This window comes from Dermacentor albipictus, chromosome 1 (genome assembly GCF_038994185.2).
Source record: "Dermacentor albipictus isolate Rhodes 1998 colony chromosome 1, USDA_Dalb.pri_finalv2, whole genome shotgun sequence".
NCBI classification, from domain to species: domain Eukaryota; kingdom Metazoa; phylum Arthropoda; class Arachnida; order Ixodida; family Ixodidae; genus Dermacentor; species Dermacentor albipictus.
Window position 1 is genome coordinate 28,810,010 of NC_091821.1, and position 20,766 is coordinate 28,830,775.

The 20,766-nt window shown below is 41.8% G+C and overlaps 2 protein-coding genes across 3 annotated transcripts in view; one reads left to right on the plus strand and one right to left on the minus strand.

The window, feature by feature from the left end:
- Dora (zinc finger SWIM domain-containing dorado) overlaps nt 1-19,332 on the minus strand; it is a 217,181-nt gene extending 197,849 nt beyond the window's left edge. Inside the window, exon 1 of one of the 2 annotated variants that reach the window (XM_065437182.2) lies at nt 18,644-19,332. In XM_065437182.2, coding sequence (XP_065293254.1) covers nt 18,644-18,827 — 184 coding nt within the window. In that variant the 5' untranslated portion in view covers nt 18,828-19,332. Of the gene's footprint in view, nt 1-18,336; nt 18,483-18,643 lie in introns of those variants that run through there. The other variant, XM_065437183.1, reaches the window with a different exon arrangement.
- Nucleotides 19,333-19,507: 175 nt separating this feature from the next.
- Nucleotides 19,508-20,766, plus strand: part of LOC135906039 (ribosome biogenesis protein BMS1 homolog) — a 163,011-nt gene continuing 161,752 nt past the window's right edge. Inside the window, exon 1 of the mRNA XM_065437185.2 lies at nt 19,508-19,927. Coding sequence (XP_065293257.1) covers nt 19,761-19,927 — 167 coding nt within the window. The 5' untranslated portion in view covers nt 19,508-19,760. The remainder of the gene's footprint in view (nt 19,928-20,766) is intronic.

A 20,766-nucleotide genomic window follows, 5' to 3' on the forward strand; every position in this document is an offset into this window, starting at 1 on the left:
TGCCCAAAGTCATATTGTAGCAGTCTGGAGCATGCAAATTTTAAATCAAAGCATTATTATAATTAAGCACAGTAACAGTCGCAAAACCTCACATTCTGCAGCACTAAGAAAGTGTCGAAGAGCAGCCAGAGGCGTTTTTCATACTATTTTTGTATTAGGTGCTGCCGAAGTGAGTGCATAAGTTTTCTTGTGAAGAAGCTAGGGTTAGTGGACACCATAATGGTTGATTCAAAAGTATTTCTAGGTAATGTGACAGCACCGACTAGCTCAAACCAAGATTTCACAGGTGACTGACTTCACTTTGAAATTCACTAGAAGCACCTAGATATCTGGAGTTCACATTGAGCAATTGGATGTAAGCCCTCTAAATAAGCTTAAGGAAGCGACATTCCTCCTCCTCATAGGCCCTCCATGGCATGCACCTTCGCTCGCTCGTCTTCCTTTATTTTTTTTTCTTTTTGATTGCGGTGATCGTGCTGTGCAGCAGTAATCAGGATCATGGGACTGTGCACTGCAGTCATGAGCAACTGCCATGGCACCAGCACGAGTCAAAACCAAAACGCAAGAAAACAAATGGCGTGACAGGCTGTGTGCAGACGCTCGGGCACTGCCTGTTACGCTCGAGCGGCTAGATAAAAGAATGCCGCTACCTTCACTTTTATTAAGGGGGCTTAATTAGGTGTGGCTGTTCATGCCCACTGGTGGCCAGAATATGAAATTATTTTTACCCCCCCCCCCCGCAAAGAATAACTACACAACACCCTGCACCATGAAGCCACAGATGCCAAAGATGTCCTGGCGCAGCATGATGCGATTTCGGCTATTTTCCCACTTTCGTCGTAATTTAGCAGACCAATTTGCGAGAGTATCGAAACGGCACAACTGACATAGGATTCACAGCCTTGTTTTTTCATTATATGTTATTTCTTCCTTTTTTTCCTTTGGGAGAAAGGGGGGGTGCATACACCAGTGCAAACTTGTAACAAATTACATGTAATTAATTCCTTGTAATCAATTAAGCTTTTTGTAACTCTGTAATTTCAAAATTACTTTCTTTTCTCACTGTAATCCTCCCTGTCTCTTCACTGTAATCCAATTACTTTTTTTCAGTAACCACTTACACGTAATCAGTTACATTTTAAAAAAAATTATGGGGTTTTACATGCCAAAACCACTTTCTGATTATGAGGCACAGTTACATTTTTGATGAAACAAGCTTTGACCGGCAACACAGCTTGCAAGACTTGATCAAGAATAACGTACAGCGCAAAGGACAAGGACAACGATAGACGACACACACAGCGCTGTGTGTCGTCAGACTTAAATTGGCTGGAATTACAGAGCCCAAGGTGATTAATTCATGTACATGGGTTACCTCCTACCCACAATCAGCAACCTTCAGCTACGCCTTGTTCACCTGAACATGGCAGGCATGCAGATAAGCACATTTCTCTTGGAAGTTCAACTTCTGAGCTTCTTCCTTATAAATTTTTCTCCCTCTCTTCTGAAAGCACTTATAGGCGGCCTTCATAGTCAGTAGGAGCTGCTGCTCAATTCTTCTTCACTTAGTGATATATGACTTCTCTAGTATTTAAACTTTTTTGGTTGTTAAACGCGTGTTTCTACCTGTTTGGTATTACGCGACACATATATACCTATTTTTGTGATGGTAATACTTGAGTATTTCTAAGGCTGAATCATATGCAGTTTATATTAAATTACATCACAGATTTAACCACCATTTCAAGGAACGTAAAAGATTGCCGGCATCCATTACAATTTCTCGTTTAAGTCAAAATGGCTAATGAGTGAAGGGAGCTGAGAAGACGTCCAGTGCTTCTATGCTCAACAGCGATGGTCACTTCGGGCCTTGATGCCAGGAAATCATGTAATATGGTTTCTTTAGATTTTTACTGAACATATCGGGAGCACCTTCCCCTACAAGTGTTGTGCTTCCACTAGAACCTAGACCGGAACATTGTGGCATCGAGTAACCACAACCTTTTGAACAAGGTGCTCATGCGTTAGTAGGCAGCCCTTCTCTCCAGCACCCACATAGAGCGAGTTTTCAGTGTCACTGCAGATGCCTTTAAAAAAAAAAAAAAAGGGAAGATTACCAAATGAAATTTTGAAAAACAATTCTTGTGACGATAATGTGTGAAGGGCTGCAGATGACACATTGAAAGAGCCAGGCCACCTCATTCTAATTACTGTGCTTGTGCATTGCTAATAAAAGTAGGGAGGAAAGTAATGTTAAGGTAACCAATCACTTTCTATAATTGCTTAATTATTTTGTTGGACAGCAACTGGTAATCGTAATCAACTGCATCTTTGAAAGAAGTAATTGTAAACGGCTGCTTTTCTTCTACAACGTGTAGAAGACTACACAGGTGTTAGCTTTCACTATTAATCCTAGTCCACAGTCAACACACATATTAAACACAGTTGTCACATCCCAGCTGTCCCACCAAAGATGCTATTTGCCAAAACATTTACATTACTAATAGTTGCCTAACTGCCATGCCGCACGAAACTCTTTCCTGATCCCTGCTGTACACACTGCTAAGTATAAGGCAACGCAGAAATGCTGGTGGGCTTGGCGCTTTAGCTCGGCATAGCGAACGTTGTACTCCATTTCCTACTCTCTATGCTAGTGTTATGCCGTGCTGTTGCGCATATAACTGCAGCAAGAACCCTGAAAATGGCTAGGCAGTTTTTATGACACCACAAGGAAAGCTTAGACAATATGGCCTCCGAGATGGTCTCCACATGCTGCTAAGCTACATTTTTGCCGTAGCTGCGGTGCCAACTCAAAGAAGGCGACGGAAAAAGGAAGTCCAAATGGCAGGCGCCAATCTTGGAGCTCCCTTGCACTCACAACAGCTTTCAATGACTGCTCTATGGTAGTGTATGCGAAGGATTTTGCTTTTGTGGGCAAAGCAGGCATGGGAAAGGGGATGATGTTTCTTTTGCACTATAAGGTAGAGTTTTCAAATTGGTTGCAATATTTGCAACTCAAACTAAATGCTGGCCCCCTAGCGACCACGGCCAGAACCAGCCTTTCTGGGTTTAGCTGCAGGTTCTCACACTACAGTGTGCGCTGTAACGTTGCCTCATAATTTTCAAATCATTGTGATACTGCTGCTGACAAGTGTGAAAAAAAAAATAAAGGATGTCGAAATAATTTTGCCGTGTACCATTATGGGTGTGTCACTGCAGTGTAAATACACCAATTCATTGTCATCATTTCCTGAATATAGCAGACGACGCGCAACGGAGAGCGTCATGGATAAGAAACTTACACATTGGGCAAACAGTGACTGACACTATGGTGGTTTGTTCGAAACAGTTCATTTGGAATGACATTTTTATTCCCAGTGAGTAGACTACTGCTTTTCTTTTATATATTTTAAATGTGTTGGGGCCATTTCATATCATGGAGTGTACTTAGGCAGGCGCTTTTGTAAATAGTGATGTATGCCTAAGCTTCATTTGGTTTGGTTAGTATAGTTTTCTGCCTAGCATCAATATTACTAATGCCTTCAGCAGCATGAATATTTTTACTAATGTACTTTTGTCTGCAGTTACCGGTAGCAGGAACAATAGCTCAGAAAGTCTGAAGTTGATCATGGCATGCGTTATGCTGTGAGGCGACATTTTTATAGGATGCTTTAGCATTGTAAGCAGAATATTCTCATTCAGCATGGTGAGTTGTCAGTTTATTTGCTCACAAGATATATAGAAGCAACTAACACCAGCAACCGTTCGAGATTTGAGCATTCGGCCTGCACACAGCATTGTTAGTTTGCTATTCGACACTGTGAATGCAGTCAAATTCCATTACAATTGATTTGACTCATTTCCAAGTCATGTATTTACACTAACGCGAGTGACAATGTTCAAAGAAAAACCCTTACTAAATTTCGGAAACCTATTGGAAGAAACGACACTTGGCCCGATTGGTTGCAATTCAATTCTCACGTTTCACTGGTGTTTTAGAACTCCTATGGGCGGTGGGTGCTTGCTGTGTTCCCACACCTGGGCCATACCTCAAACACTGTGTACTGCGAGCATGAACAAGTGCCAGTGATCAGATGCAGACTACCTTATCACACAGGTCAGCTACTTATAAAGAGAACGGGTGCCCTAACTCATAAACGGAACTCTTATTTGCTTTTATCCTAAGACACACTGACTCACTAACTGATCAGTTTTTAGCCTCATTCTATCTGTGCACAATATCAATATTTACCTTTTGAAAGCATGACAGACATTATTGCGTATATATTGTAGGATGCAAAACAAGTAAAAGTGCAGAGCTGCGTATGAAGGACTAAAATAATCAAGTACCATACCTGCAGCAGCGGAGTAATGCCGCGAACAAGTGCTTGTGCCTTTCTGAGGCCCGCTAAGCACAAACACTTCCCTTTTTTAACCTCCAGATCATCTGAAAGGCTCTTTGTCTAGAAAATACTGATGTGGCTCGCTAGCCAGGCCGGATGTTTGGAAGCACAGCGTAACATTTCCGCAGTTTCATTGCCTAAATCTTTGAAACCAATCAAACTAGGGTAATCGGCAACAAGGACCCTTTCGGTTTCGATGAAGCACCTTGATTTAACGCCACAAATGAAAAACTTGAACACTGCACAAGCGAAAGAGCCGCCATGAACCTGGATGTCGCAGTCATATTTTGTTTGTTTGGACAGTGTTTCCAGCATAAGTAATGGATTCTGGAGTTGCCAATAGAAATGTTGATTTCTGCCATGGCCAAAGGTGCATACATAAAAAATTTTAGCTGTAATATAAAAGAATATCCATTTATCATACGTACACCTTATTCATATGCAGTTTGTCACTACTACTTGCTAGCGTGACACACACTGATGTAGTAATGACAGTGATGAAGCACTTCTAAACATATGATAGTTCATGGTATCAATACAGAAAAACAGATGCCACTACGCAAGAAAGCATATTCTGAGCAAGAAAGCATATTTTGACGTCTTATAGAAACACACATAGAGTACACAAAGCCACTATGAACTAATTTTACATGTTCAGTAGTTCTTGTGAAAAATGAGTTGTATCTGCAACTTGATTCAAGGAAATCAAGTGTTCCTCAGATGGTATTTTGTTTCAAGGGTTTGCTAGACAAGTGGTAGGAGCAGAATGGTTGGTAAAGAAAAGTGATCCTGTGGTCATAATATTCAAATGGTTTGGTGTGTTCATCAAGATGATAATGAACATATGTGTCAGTGCCTATGACTTAAATGGTAAATGCAGGTTGAAGAAGGAGTTCCTGAGTCACTTTCATGCAACAAGTCTGCTGCATCTGTACAACTTAAGGTTACCTGTAAATGTTATATTGGGGTACCAACTCACTTACTGTAATTGAATGGCAAGGTGTCTTCACCAAAGCCATAGCTACAACTTTAAGGTGTAGCTTAAAGTTAATTTATTAGAATGTCAGAGTGTATTCCAAGGGAAGAAGTCAAATACAGTAATGTGTGACTTCTTTCGTGGCTACAGTATGTTATGAATTGAATTTTCACTTCGAAGCTAACAAACGCTGACAATCTTAAGTGAAGTTTAGATTCTTTCAGAACAGTTATAACCATTTTTTTTTTTTAACTGAGAGAACAGTTAAACATCAGGAGTTAGCCTTACGGCAATGCTTGAACTGCTGTTGACAATGGATAGTATTTCCAACACTTGCAAGGGACAGTAGATACATCTGGTGTATCAGAAGTCAGTTAAGATGCACTGCCTAATGCTACTGAAACACCAGTGGCAACACCTGTAGAAGTGATGGACACTATTGTGCCTTGTTCATCCATAAAACAAAATGCAGTGCCACCTGACACGTTGCAGACTGCAACCTCAACACTGCATGAACCCCACATATACAAGCTACTTGTTCAGAGAATGAATTGGACAAATCTGAAGTGGGATCCTGGACAAAGATCAGGAGTACAAGAAGAAAAGAACAGTTGGAGAGACTGGCATGAGCAATGGAATGGTACGAGCTTGGATACCATGTGTTTATGCTACTCCTGAAAGGTTGCAGAATACTTTGCAAAGAAACTTTAATGCACTATTGCCATGCACCTTGTCAGACAACTATTAAAAAAAAAAAAAAAACTTTACTTATGACATGCGACCCGCTGCACACAGCACACATCCTGATAAGTGACATCATGGAAACCCCTCTATAGCCCATCTCCCAGTGACTGTTTACCAAGTGCCTGGTGAAGGGGCGTCATGTGGAGTAATTTATGGCTATGACAACCACAAAACAGGGTAATCTCTATCCAAAGGTGTGGACACTGAGGGTGCCAATATACTAACTGCGTGACTGATGGGCAGAAAAAGCAAAGTACTAATCCCATTTTCATTGCCTTGACCTCTACAAATCATATGTTCTAGCATCAACTTAAGATGTATTGGGGCATGCAGCTTTCTCCAACAGGCTTTTATTGTCACGGACCTGGCCACAAGAAGGATGTGTGCCCACAAACTCCCATATGTTTGAGTTGTGGAGGCACAAACCACAGACTTGATGGTGAAGAAATTTCTACCTAGTTCGCTGTTGGGCTAGTTGTTACATGGTATTTAGAATTGAAATAGCGTGAAGAATGGGAGTCAGATTCGGCACAACTAAGACATGCACCTATGGCAAAATGGAAGGCCATGTAGCAATAGACTGAGCATGCCCAAGTTGCAAAAATTTTCAACTGCAGGCAAAAAAAGAAGCACTAGGCTGTCGCTCATGTAACTGAACCAGACTATGTGCACACAGAGCAGCCAGAAAAAGTGTTGCACCTCATGAGTTAATGAACCTCCCATCGGTGGACACAACTGCTTAAATCTTTTGAAAGAATGGGCTCCTGTGACTCCCGTGTGGAACCCATAAGTGAGCTTTACATTGAAACCAGCAGCAAGCTATGCAAATGTCATTGCCTCAAAATTGTCATTGCTGCACGAGAGTAGCAGATGAAGGAAAACACCAAAGCACCAGCAGAATACAACAAAGCCTTGGACAAGCTACACAAGGAGGAAAAGGACGAGACCAAATATATGTAGACTGGAATGGACTCTGAAAAGAGGCACACTGATGTTGCAACATAAATCAGGGTCAGTATCAAGCAATGGTTCCTTTCGCAAAATTCCTATCTTATCAACCCTTCATGACTGGCTGGTGCTGGTTATAATGTAGGTAACGCCAACAAAACTTCGCTTACACAGCTGACTACTAAAATGTGTGAAAAGAAAAAGGAATTAGAATAGAATCGTTACATTAACCCAGCCCTGTATTTCTTTTACTATCTCCTCATCACCCACAATGATTAGCACTGAGTTACTGTAGTCAAATTGTGGCTCACAAATACTAACCCTGATACACATAGTACACAAACACTCCCACTGGTTGCAAGTTGGTCTTTCATTCACTTTCATTACTTTCTATACTTAAATTAAAAACAAATAATTTTTCCTGTGCTTTCTTTGGCTTTACTGTCTGTTGGCTTCATACGCTTGTGGCTAACAAAAATCAGACCCTCAGTTCCCCTTCTTCTCATCTATTGTGCAGTAAGGGTCTCGATTTCAGCAGGTTTGATGCCTTGCGATAGTATACGAGCATGTTTTTGCCAGCTGCCTGCTCTAAAAAAGGTTCACGTGCTATGTGATGCCATTGGTCAAAAAAATGTTTCACATTCGCTGCCATAGCCTTGAGTGGTGCTGGCTAACATTTACAGGGTTATATCTGGTACACATATGGATAGCTAGCCATAGCGTTTCTATTCAAATGACTAAAAACTTAATTTTGAAAGCCCTGTATAACAATACACTGATAGAAGTTTATTTTGTGTAATTACACTAAATCTCACCAAAGTAATGATGCAAATACTAAAGCTTAATTCATAGCAAATAAAAGCCTCAGTCCCAATTCAGGCACGTACCCAGGGGGGGGCCCGGGGGGGCCCGGGCCCCCCCCCGAAATCAAGTGGCATACCCCCCCCCCCCCCCCCTCCCCGCCCACGCCACCACTCCTCACACATTCCTAAAGCACCGCCAGATTAATATTGAGAATTGGCAGCTGTTCATCGGTCAGCCTTATGCTGCCTTTTTCACTCCTTTTAGATGGCGGTAGTTATCGGCATTTCTTGTAATGTGAAGGACAGTTTTCTCATAGATTCCGCACCCGCGCGATTAACTCGAGATGCGCTCAGTTGTCACCATCTATTCAACCGTCACGCGCATAGCTGTTGCTTTTGTTACATCAACCTTCTTTGTTTAGGCTGATCCTGGGACCAGGAGAGGGATGCGGCTGTTACTTAGCTGGTATGTACTCTCATGGAACGAGTTGCGGCCGGAGAAAACACCAATTGCGTTTAACTTTTCCCTTTGCTTCATTATTTCCTTGAGTTACGGCTCGCCGCGACTGGCCGATGCCCGGAACCATATACACGTGATATGGGTTAGATAAGGTGGGAAATAAAATGATGTGAAAGAGCGTCCATCATGAAACCCTGCAATAACCCTTAAACCCATAAGCAAGATGACTGTCGCCAGTTACCTCGTCTGTTTTTCCTTAATTGTATCGCACTTTTCGTGCAAAATTGGAAACCGGAAACAAAAATCGCAAGGAGTTGAGAAATTAAGCGATCTACTAAGGGAGAGAGCCAACGCGCAACAACCAAACTGCAAGCAAAAGCGAATAATAAAAATGTTAACCGTTGTTTATGAGAATATTTATGGATCAACATCTTTTTATTTAAAAAGAAAGTAGAGAAAACGCCACCGGAAGTGGAGAATAATTACTTGCTTTGAATGACGCTTCTACAGTTATCGGTAGAACCGCCTCACGCAGCCACTTCTCTGCTGTGCTTATGTGGGTGTTTTTCTAACCTTTCTCGGTGAGCGCAGTACATCTAGAATCGCAGAGTCCTGCGCTCTACGCGTTTGTATGGGATTGGCGGCCGCAGAGCGTTACGCAATTCGCGGAACTGTCAAACTGATCCACAAGGCGAAAATAACTGATATTCGAAACTATAACATGTGAAAGACTGAAGAAGCCGTAAAAAAATGAATGCGGCCTGACATTAGTAAAAAAGAAACCTGGCATAGGACAAACCATGATGTATGCACTAAAAGATAAGAGGGATAATATCATAAGGAATCTCGAAGATACAGTAAAAGCAGCGGAAAAATTCTAAGCTGACCTGTATACAGTACCCAGAGGAGTCCCGATACCTCACTTAGAAACAGTAATGAACAGGATACGGAAACTCTCCTATAACTAGCGATGAAGTCAGAAGGGCCCTGCAAAACATGGAACGATGAAGAGCGGGAGGAGAAGGTGGAATAACAGTCCATTTAATCAAACATGGAGGAGACATATTGCTTAGAAAACTGGCGGCTCTTTATACGAAGTGTATATCGACTGCAAGGGTCCCAGAAAACTGGAAGAATGTAGACATTATACTAATCTACAAAAAAGGAGACGTTAAAGAATTGAAAAATTATAGTACCATTAGCTTGCTCCTAGTATTACATAAGATATTTACCAAAATAATGTCCAATAGAATAAGGGCAACACTGGATTTTGTCAACCAAGGGAACAGGCTGGTTCAGGAAGAGATACCTTACAATGGATCGCATCCATGTCATCAATTAGGTTATAGCGAAATCTGCAGAGTACAATAAGCCTCTCTATGTGGCTTATATAGATTACGAAAATGCATATGATTCAGTAGAGATACCAGCAGTCTAGAGGCACTACGTAATCAAGGACTACACAACGCTTACGTAAAAAGCTTGAAAAATATTGCTACATGCGTTTGGTATTTGTTTGTTTGAACGAGGTGCGTGGGCGCCATCACTCCAGAAAAGAGGAGGAAGAACGAACTGGGCTCGCGCTGTGAATCTGACCGGTCAGCGCTGCAACCGTTGTTGTAAATATAATCTGTAAATAGTTTCTCGTCTTACTGGCTCGTCCTTCGCGTAAGAATATATACAGAGGTTCTACAGCTACCTTAATTCTACACAAGAAAAGCAGGGAGATACCTATAGGGAAATGGGTCAGACAGGGAGACACAATTTCTCCAAAGCTATTCACTGCGTGCTTAGAAGAAGTCAACCTATTAAACTGGGAAGGCTTAGGAGTAAAGATCGACGGCAAATATCTCAGCAACCTTCGGTTTGCCGATGACATTGTTCTATTCAACAACAATGCAGACGAGTTACAACAAATGATTGGAGACCTTAACAGAGAGAGTGTAAGAGTGGGGTTGAATATTAATATGCAGAAGATGACGATAATGATAAATAGCCGGGCAAAGGAACAAGAGATCAGGATCGCCAGTCGGCCACTAGAGACTGTGAAGGAGTACGTTTACCTAGGTCAATTAATCACAGGGAACCCTGATCATGAGCAGGAAATTCACAGAAGAATAAGAATAGGTTGGATCGCATACGGCAGACATTGCCAGCTCCTGACTGGAAGCTTACCATTATTATTGAAAAGTAAGGTGTGCAATCAGTGCATTTTGCCAGTGCTGACATATGGGACAGAGACTTGAGAATGAGTTAAGGACAGCGCAAAGAAAGATCGAACGAAGATTGCTAGGCATGACGTTAAGAGAGAGAAAGAGAGCGGTTTGGATCAGAGAGCGAACGGGTATAGACGATATTCTAATTGACATCAAGAGGAAAAAATGTAGCTGGGCAGGTCATGTAATGCGCCGGTTAGATAACCGCTGGACCATTAGGGTTACAGAATGGGTACCAAGAGAAGGAAAACGCAATCGAGGACGACAAAACACTAAGTGGAGCGATGAAATTAGGAAATTCGCGGGCGCTAGTTGGAATCGGTTGGCGCAGGACAGGGGTAAATGGAGATCGCAGGGCGAGGCCTTCGTCCTGCAGTGGACATAAAACAGGATGATAATGATGATGATGAATGTGATGATGATGATGATGGAGGTGGTGCCCCCCCCCCCCCCGAAAAAAAATCCTGGGTACGTGCCTGTCCCAATTGAATTCTTATGCTTGTGTGGCATAAATCATGAAGTAAACAGATAAAACAGAACAGTGAACAATAATAAAAAGCAAAAACTATAGCGGCACTACTATAAAAATTTACACCTCTGAAGTAATTAGTCAGCAATCTCAAAGCATTTTCTATGACCATGCTACAAATTCTGGTTTCAAGAGAAATTCTGAATTTGGACATTAGCACTAGCTATTGGTTCCAGGTTTGGAAGCTCTGTGTCCCTGCAAACACTGCAATGGATAAATCATTCATACAGTAAATTCTCACCATTAGTGAAACTAAAAATTTTAAGTGCTGATAAGGCATGCCACAGACTGCAGACTAATTTTAACCACCCGGGCTTCTTTAACGTGCTCCCAACACAAGTGTTTTTGCATTTCACCCCCTCAGAATGTGGCCACCGCAGCTGGGATTGAGTCTGTGTGCTTGTGTTTAGCAGTGCAATGCTATAGTCAGTGAGCTACTAACGCAGGTACAATTCGTGAAACAAAAAAGCAGTATAACTAGTTATTGTAAATTTTGGAGCCCCTCTGCTTGCAGTAAAACTACAGGCATTCTAAACATCTTGCGTGGTACTAAATTGCTTATTGCTGTGCTGCCTGACAATGCTACTTTTGAAAGCAGAAATGGTAGTTCTACAGACAAAAATTTATTAACAAAATTTTATAAATATTGTTTAATTAATCAAAGTGTCTTAAGGGAGCTTGCTGTCGTGTGACCTGCTGCGGTGGTTTAGCGGCTATGGTGTTGCGCTCCCAAGCACGAGGTCGCGGGATGCAATCCTGGTTCTGTGGCACCCTCAAATGAGTGTTTCGATGCTACTAGTAACAGGAAGTCTGAATATGACATCAGATCATGGAATCTTAATTTAAACAGTGGAGACCCGCAAATCCAGCCAGGACAGTCTCCAGCTGTTAGGCAGGAAGTTTTGTTTACTGCCTTTTAAAGCTCACTATTTCCTTGTAACAATTGATATGTTGTACAGATGTTTGCAAAGCTATAAATGTAATTATAGCATCTTACAGCATACAGTGAAGATCGACTACCCACATCAGAGCATAATGTGACGTTTGCCTAATACTTGTGGCGCTTACCGGAAAGACGCAGTTCGCACAAGGCAAAAAGCATTTCTTTTGTAGCACCCATCGCTTCAAAGCTAGAACATTGAAACTGTCATTGGTTGTAGAAACTTGAAATGAAAGCACTTTGTATATATTTTTTATTTTATTGATTGTATGTTAGCATAAAATGATAAACATTTTCGCTATACTTCCTTAATGTTTGTTTTTCCCACTTTATATTCCATATTAAATCCTAAAATGTGTTCAAGTTTAGACCTTTGGAAGGTACATTTCATGAGCCTTCTATTGATATACAACATGTTGTTGTAACCCTGACAGTGTAATAAAAAAAAAATCTATATTAGTGCCTTCATAAAAGGGCCATTTTTTTCTATGGGTAGGAATAGGAATAACTGCATTGAAAGGGGTTGGGAAGAAAGGTTATGAGCTTGATGGGTGGGGCCCCAAGTCCAGGGGTCCACTGGCTGCTGCCGCCTGCCTGACGAGATCCAAAAGCACAAGCTGCACCTCCGGGTCAGACCTGGCGAGTTGTGCCTCCCATTGCTCCAAAGTGTTAGATAATTGATATTTACCTAAAAAGGTATTCAAATTTGGTGGTCTATTTTGCCAGCCCCACGAAATGTGAGATAGCGATGGTGAGCCGCCACACCATGGACCGGTGTGCCCATACAGCGTTGGAAAAATTCTGTTTAATCTTTGTAGCTTTGGAAAGACCCCGTTTGAATTCTGCGGAGGTCTATGGCATCCCCCACTTCTAATGATTTGTGGAGGGGGTGCTGTATTTTTGTCGCGTGCCCAATGGTGAGCAAGAACTTCGCCAGGGGCCATTCGGGATAGGTCATTGTCCTCCTCGCTTGACTCCTCCTGGAATGTTTGGGGGGATTGACAGTGCTGTCGAGGCTCTGCTCGGTTCGTGAGCCCTCGAGCGAAAGCGTCCGCACTCTCGTTTCCCTCCAGGCCTGTGTGTCCCGGACACCAGATCAACTTGTATCCATTTGTCAATATCCCGCCTAGGAAATTTTTAATTTTTATCGGAAGGCGGCCGTTCAAAAAGAAATTGCACGCATCCTGCGAGTCAGAGATGATAATCGCGAGAGGTTCCTCCCTCCGTTCTTGCTCTTTGATCGCCAGGGCAACGGCAAAGCATTCCGCCTTGGTGATCGAGGACATGTACAGGGAGGCACTCGTCAACATTCTCCTGTCGCTGCCAATTACTGTTGCTATGGCCCGTCTCCAGTTGTACCTGGAAGTGTCCACATACAAAACATTTGTTTTCTTTTTTAGGTGTTTATGGAGCCACCTTACACTCTCCTCTCTCCGCTTTTTGTTTTGGTTTGGGTCCATATTCTTGGGCAGGGGAGCGACCGAGATCTTGCATCGGACGGGATCCGGGATTGCCGCCAATACCTCGTCCAGTTTCGGGGGGTACGGTGGGAAGCCCACCTTAGCGAGTATCTCTCTACCCACCCTCGCCTGGCTTAGATGACTTCTCTGCACGGTCAGTACTGCCGTTTTTAGCTCGGAGTAGGTATTATATATTACGAGCTCTAATAGTTTTTGGGTTCGTGTGCCTACCGGCAGCCCTAGTGCCACTTTGTAGGCGCTCCTAATGATAGACTCAATGTTTGCTTCTTCATTTTTGTTTAGTATGTGGAAAGGTAGACTGTACATTATCTTACTCACTACAAGGGCCTGTACTAATCTAATTGTGTCCGCCTCCTTCATTCCTTTTTTGTGATACATTATTCTTTGTATCATTCTGGTAACTTGTTTTGTCGCTGATTTTAACATGTTTATTGTGTGGTCTGCTCTTCCATTACTCTGAACCCAGTAACCCAGAATTCTTGCAACGGTTACCTCTTTTGTTTTGACTCCTTTAATTTGATATGTCTATGTCACCATTACTTTTGTATCTTTTGTCATGTACCCTGATAATTTCGGATTTATCTGAGGAACAACTAAGCCCGCTGGCCCTGGCGAAATTTTCAACTGCTGTTGCAGGCTCTTGGAGTGTTTGCTCCTTGCTAGCCAGTATGGGTAAGGAAAGCATTAAGTGGGACACTCAGCTAACTACGATGCCTCGAAATTTTGACTCTGTCATCAAGGATGCTTTTTAATGTGGTGCCCTAATGTGTAAAAAATCCCCCTTTTACAACAATGAAAAAGACATGGACATTCGAATAAAGTATATTATGGTTTTAACTGCATGCCCTGTTATTACTACATAACTTAGTTTTGTTCAGTAAAATTTGTAATGGTGTCAAATTAGAGAGAGATGAGGGAAAATGGAACAGCTGCAGCATAGAAAAGTACAGAACATGGCACATCATAACATACATTATTATGGAATCATTCATTTCATATTGAACTGTAAACGGCCAATTCCTGACAAATTAGCACTACCAATTAACACAAATCTCCTGGAACACTGAATCCCTAAATTTTTTAACAGCTGTGCATAGGTAGGACTGTGTTGTTTATTACACTTCAAAACCCAGGAGAAAAGTACAAATGCTATTTTTCAAGCCTATAAATGAAGAAAAAAGGGGCTTAAAAAAAAAAAAAACCATGCCAGAGTTTTGCTCTGGTAATTATGAATGAAAGTAAAGGGAACACATCTTTTTCTAGGCATCAAAACTCAACTGAACAAGGTAAACTGATAAAATGTTCTGTTTATTTGCATTACATTGTGCATGCATTACCATCTACGTTACCATGAACATGCTAGACCTGTTAAATAATTTGCACATACTTTAATGAGTAGACATTTACATAAACAAAGCTAAAGTATCAAATACACGACACCTGTGGTAGAGCAAAATATAGAATACAGCAATGGGTCACCAGGGCCGCTACCTAGTACACGTCCAAAAAGCTGACGTTTGGTTTTACCTCACTCAATTGTCCAGACCCCATCGATATCACGGCCTACGTCAATCTAGGACAATCGCGTGAGGTGAAACTGAATGTCGACTTTTTTAATGTGTACAAGATGGCGGCCTAGGTGAATATATACACATAATTGGCTATCTTTAACAGCATGCTCTAAAATGGTGCCATGCATTTAGTTTTAAGGACCATTAAGGTTACAAATGTAAAAGAAAACCTTGTTGTGATGGGTCCAAGATAAGTGCACCAGTTTTCCTACTTTCAGATGGTTTTCCTATTTGTCCAATGAGTCCTGGCTCTCTCCCAATTGGTGCATATTTTCTGCATGATTTTCTATGTGCCCTCTCTATATGTAGCAGCACTTTTCAGCAGCCACCTTTAAGTGCAGCTCAGGCACATCACTCCACAAGATTGAAGATGTTTATGCAAATTTGCCAATTAAAAAAAAAATTGGGGAAAAAGGACTCTGTGACAAAATTCACTTAACCGAAACATTACAAAACCAGTTTGGGGTGCAAAAACTGGTTGCTGCCTGAAAATTATGGGCCCTTTCTGTATGGAAAGTTAAGCACCAAGTTCTTGAATGAGGTAAACTGAAAGCTTAGTTAATCTCATGGTCCAAGTTTGTTTGCATTTTCGCACTACACAAATACTTTTGCTGCAGTGAAAACAAGCAGGGACTGTATGCAAAGTTTTTTTAATAGCCACCATAACGACGAAACTTTCTTTAGTGTGTATCGCTTGTTTACCATCACGAACTATTATGCAATAAAAGTGACCCTTCCCCCCAACCCATCTGCCCAACAACAAGACACTTAAGGTTAAACATAAATATTTTCATTGCTCATTTGGGTAGCTTTTTATTCCACATATAAATCCTGTCAAACAATCCTTTTTTTGTGCATCTGAAACCACATATCTAACTCTAGACAGTAGAATAGGGCAGCACCACAAGTATCTATTATTGTTTCCCAAAGAATAGTAGATGCCACCTGTCCAGTTTCATCAGCAAAAAAGAAGGCGAATATTTGTCACACGGACAATTCTTGACAGTGCATTAGTTCATACACATTTCCGCTCGGTATTTACTCATGCAAGACAACACATTAATATTTTCGACAACAGATTCATGGTATAATATAGTCGAGAAGGTGCTTTTCAGTCTATGATTAACAACCAGTGTAAGCTAACTAAAGTAGCAGCAGCAACCAACAGTTCACTCATGGCAGCTTTGTCATAATGTACGTTATTTCACCATTCATTATACTACTAAATCAAACACCGTAGTTTGTAACTAACTTTGTGTGTGCTGAGCTGACACTCAACTTAATTCTTACAGTTTTGTTTGAGTATGTACTATCCAGTGGTATATAGTCTGCCACAATATGTGCTTATCTTAAACTGTAGATATACTGAGTTGTGTACCTGAATGCCACATTACAGCAGTCGTATACTTAAATCCCATTGATATTGAGCACTTTACAACTATGGCCAGCAAATTAGGCAACCAAGTAATATTTTGTAATTGCTCGCAAAGTAAAAATACTTAAAAGAGTACTAGGCTCATTGCATATTATTATCAAAGCACATTTCCTTTGCAATGACAAGTCATTAACACTCATTTCAATTACACAACTGCCACTTATTTCAACATGGTCATACGAGTTAACAGGCTAAAAAATTTGCCTATCACTATGTTGTTGTGACCATGAAACAACCTGTGCACTATGATACTGGGTAGTTTTACATAGCTAAAATAAAATATTGTTTACCTAAATTGCAGGATGATTATTTAGCTTTAACAGTTAAAGTGATGTCACAACTCTTTACCTTGACGTTACACTTAGATTACACAATGCAAAGCATTACCAAACACGGTTAGTCAGGGGCATCGACTAATTAACGTAATTTGTGTACCTCCAATGAAGTGCCGAACAAAGCTACACATGAACAATTTAAGTCTGAATGGTGTAAAATAAATTACAGTCCTGACAATTCAAGAGCTTAGTGCAAAATAGTTTCAATAAATTAAACCTGCCTTTTCACACGTAATGAGAATGCACATTTGAATGCACAAAGCACATTTCCTTTGCAATGACAAGTCATTAACACTCATTTCAATTACACAACTGCCACTTATTTCAACATGGTCATACGAGTTAACAGGCTAAAAAATTTGCCTATCACTACATTGCTGTGACCATGAAACAACCTGTGCACTATGACACTGGCTAGTTTTACATTGCTAAAATAAAATGTTTACCTAAATTGCAGGATGATTATTTAGCTTTAACAGTTAAAGTGATGTCACAACTCTTTACCTTGACGTTACACTTAGATTACACAATGCATAGCATTACCAAACACGGTTGGTCAGGGCTATCGGCTAATTAACGTAATTTGTGTACCTCCAATGAAGTGCCAAACAAGGCTACACATGAACAATTTAAGTCTGAACGGTCTAAAATATATTCCAGTCCTGACAATTTAAGAGCTTAGTGCGAAATAATTTCAATAAATTAAACCTGCCTTTTCACACGTAATGAGAATGCCGACTTATACCCCAGTAATTCGGGTGTCACACGGCGCACTTTTGATCGCGATTATGCCCGATCCAGATCGAATTCTTCGGTCGCGATTGGCTTCTTTGCTAAACCTGCGGAAGGGAGCCAATCACGGTCGACAATTTCGATCCAGATCGGGCTCGATTGCGATCGAGAGTGGCCATGTGATACCGGTATAACACGGGGCATTTTCGATCGCGAGCGAGCCCGATCTGGATTGAAATTCTCGATGACGATTGGCCCCTTGGCGCAAGCTGCGACAGGGAGCAAATTGCGATTCAGAATTCGGATCCCAATTGGGCTCGATCGTGATCGAAAGCACACCGTGTGAAACGCGTATTAAATAAGGCACACAACGTCATTACATCAATTAGCTTGGATAGAATATGACAGATGTCGAACAGCAGTTGGTGATGGGGCAACAAAACGGAGAAGAGAAGGAAGCACAGTAACATGTACGAACCAACATGAGTTCAGCAAACAAACAAAAATGAAGCGCTCCTGAAGTGGACGAGTCAGCCCGATGAGAAATGCCACTCGGAGATGGAAGACATCCGTGATCTATTCAACATGCTATCTCTTGGACACCCCCATGCCATTGGGAGACACTATCAGAACGGCAAACATAATGCATGCACAAAAAAAAAAAGGTTTCTTTCCAGTTCAAGCGACCAAGAACAAAAGACACCAATTAAAGGCCGTTCTGCATTACCCTACTCGTGGAAGTAATTCCTTTTTATCTTCTTACCATACATCCCAAAGGAAGAGTGGTCTAGTACGTGCGTTCGCTCTTCTAGAAACATCGCTGAGAAGTAGCAACCATCAAGATGAGAAGCGAGTGAGCAGCACGAAAAGAAAAAAAAGAGGAAGAGGTTTCCATCGCTCGCGAGTCAGGTGCCACGGCCGAGCTGGACGACCGAATTTTCGGCGCATCCAGCTTAACCATAACCTTGCGTGGTCGGCACTACACTCATTGAGCCAATAATTCAATTTTTCAATTGTAGCAAATGGCAGAAATTAATTAAAATTGAGTTTAAGCCTAAAACGAGGCTTACCTTTTGAGCGACAATGACCGCCGTGGAGCGCAGAAGCGTGAGATGGGTTGCCCGTCGGCCTTTTCCAGCCTCTCCAGTTGTTACAGAGACTTTCGGGCTCGCTGATCCAAGAGCAGAGGGAATCTTCTTCAAAGCGGTCGCTGTCCTCGAAGGAAAAACGGTCTCCTTCGTCCCAGTCAAACATTACCACGCCTGAGCACCGCTGGGCCGATCGGAGCGGCCCACAGAAATTTATACCTCCCAAATTATAACATCCAGCGTTCCTCCCGACGCCGATCTGGGACTCATCTCGATGCGCAGCAGCGAAATTTCGTCGAACGTAGAATGAAATACTGCCGCAACTGCGGCGAAACCCTAGACAGTCCTCTTGAGCCTGCCCACGAAAATGAGCGATATTATTCGGATCCCTTGTTGTCAGCTGTCCCTGGGCTCAGCTGCCCATTTTTTTTTTAATCTTTTCTTTCTCTCACCCTCGACACTCAGTGGGTTAGGATACGGCAAATTTGAGATCGCGAACGTCAACAACGCGGCACGATTTGTAGCATCAGAAAAGCTACTGCCATAACTGCAAGCTTGGAGAAATTAGACAAATTCGTAAGCGTACCTATGAAGCGCCCAAATGTGTGTTTACACTAAATATTCCCTCCAAGCGACAGCGATTCTGCAACTATAAAACAAAGAAATTGTAGTTGCCGAGCATTAGACCACGAAACTCAGCCATGATTGGACAAGAAGAATAACTTAATTATAACAATAAAAATATAAACAGTATAATAGCAAACTAAATAAATTAATTTTATGACAACAGTTTGCTTTTTGTTGATTGTTGTTGTACTAAAATTAACATAATAGCGCGGAGCTGCTGCACATACGGCGCGCCGCAGCGGTGGCCATGTCCAAATTTTGAAACGTGCGATTTGTGTTGTGCCTATGTGCCGGATACATGTCAACCATTCGTTTGCGTGTACCTTTGTAAAAGTAGGCATGATCTGCTGTCTGTGGTGTTTATGCAAATGAAACTTATTGCCCTGGATCACATTATAAATGGTGTGGTGATCCTTTTCTGTTTTTGAGCCCATATCTGCACTGTGTCTCCCACGTGGCTTCGCTATCTACGATGGATGATGACCAGAAAGCCAAATCTCACCGAGCACGCCACAGTGGTCGGAAGGCCGAGAAGAAAGAGAAGAAAAGTGAACATGTTCAGGAGCTGACTGCAAAACAGCGAAATCCAAAGGCTTTCTCTGTCCAATCTGTGCAGAAGGCAGAGAAAAAATTCCGAAGGTTAGTATGCTTTTCGAAAGTCGCATGGCTTGGTGATGTGCATGGTTTCCTAGAATCATTTTCCATGAGTTTCTTTATGTACACGCGACACACTGCAAGTACGTTCCGAGTACTTTTTTTTTTCTCATGCGTTCGCTTCGCTGGTTCTACTTACAATGATTAGCGTCACATATATATGTTAAGGTGCAGCCAACAAAACAAAAGCTTAAAATTAGCGCAGCAGCAGTACTTCGGCTTTTGCTTTGTGCTCTCTAGAGACCGTATCTGCGCTAATAGCGCGATAGCACTTGGCAGCGATTACGCGAGGGATGATTAGGAAGCTTCAGGTTTTGTGCGTACAAAATTAGGGGACACGAACCGGCAAGCGTACAAAATAACGAAAGCAGGGCGTGGGGCTTTGGGTACGCAAGGACGCTCGGTTGCGCTACTTCTGAAACCCTTTGTAGAAAGCAATCCTTGAGCGATGCCGTGCCAATGTGAAAGACGATCTGCGCAATTGATAAAGGACACTTCAGGTTAAAACATGTTGTATTGAGTATACAAAGACACCCAGGCATTAAGAGGAAACTAAAAACATGGCAGGCTGGTTTGATTGACAATTTTTCGCAACTAGGGAATAGCTGCTTACTGAACGTGAAATTTTGGTCTGCCTGGAAATGACACAAAAGGGAAAGACCAGTCTGCCACGTGTGGATTTCCAAAAAAGCTCTTGATCTCGGAAGTTGTGGTGACATAGGGCCAAACTGTTATCATTGACAGGCAATTCCATCCAATTTGAATATAGAGCCTGAAATGTTTTGTTGACCATTTTTTTTATAGAAGTGCACAAAAGACTGAAA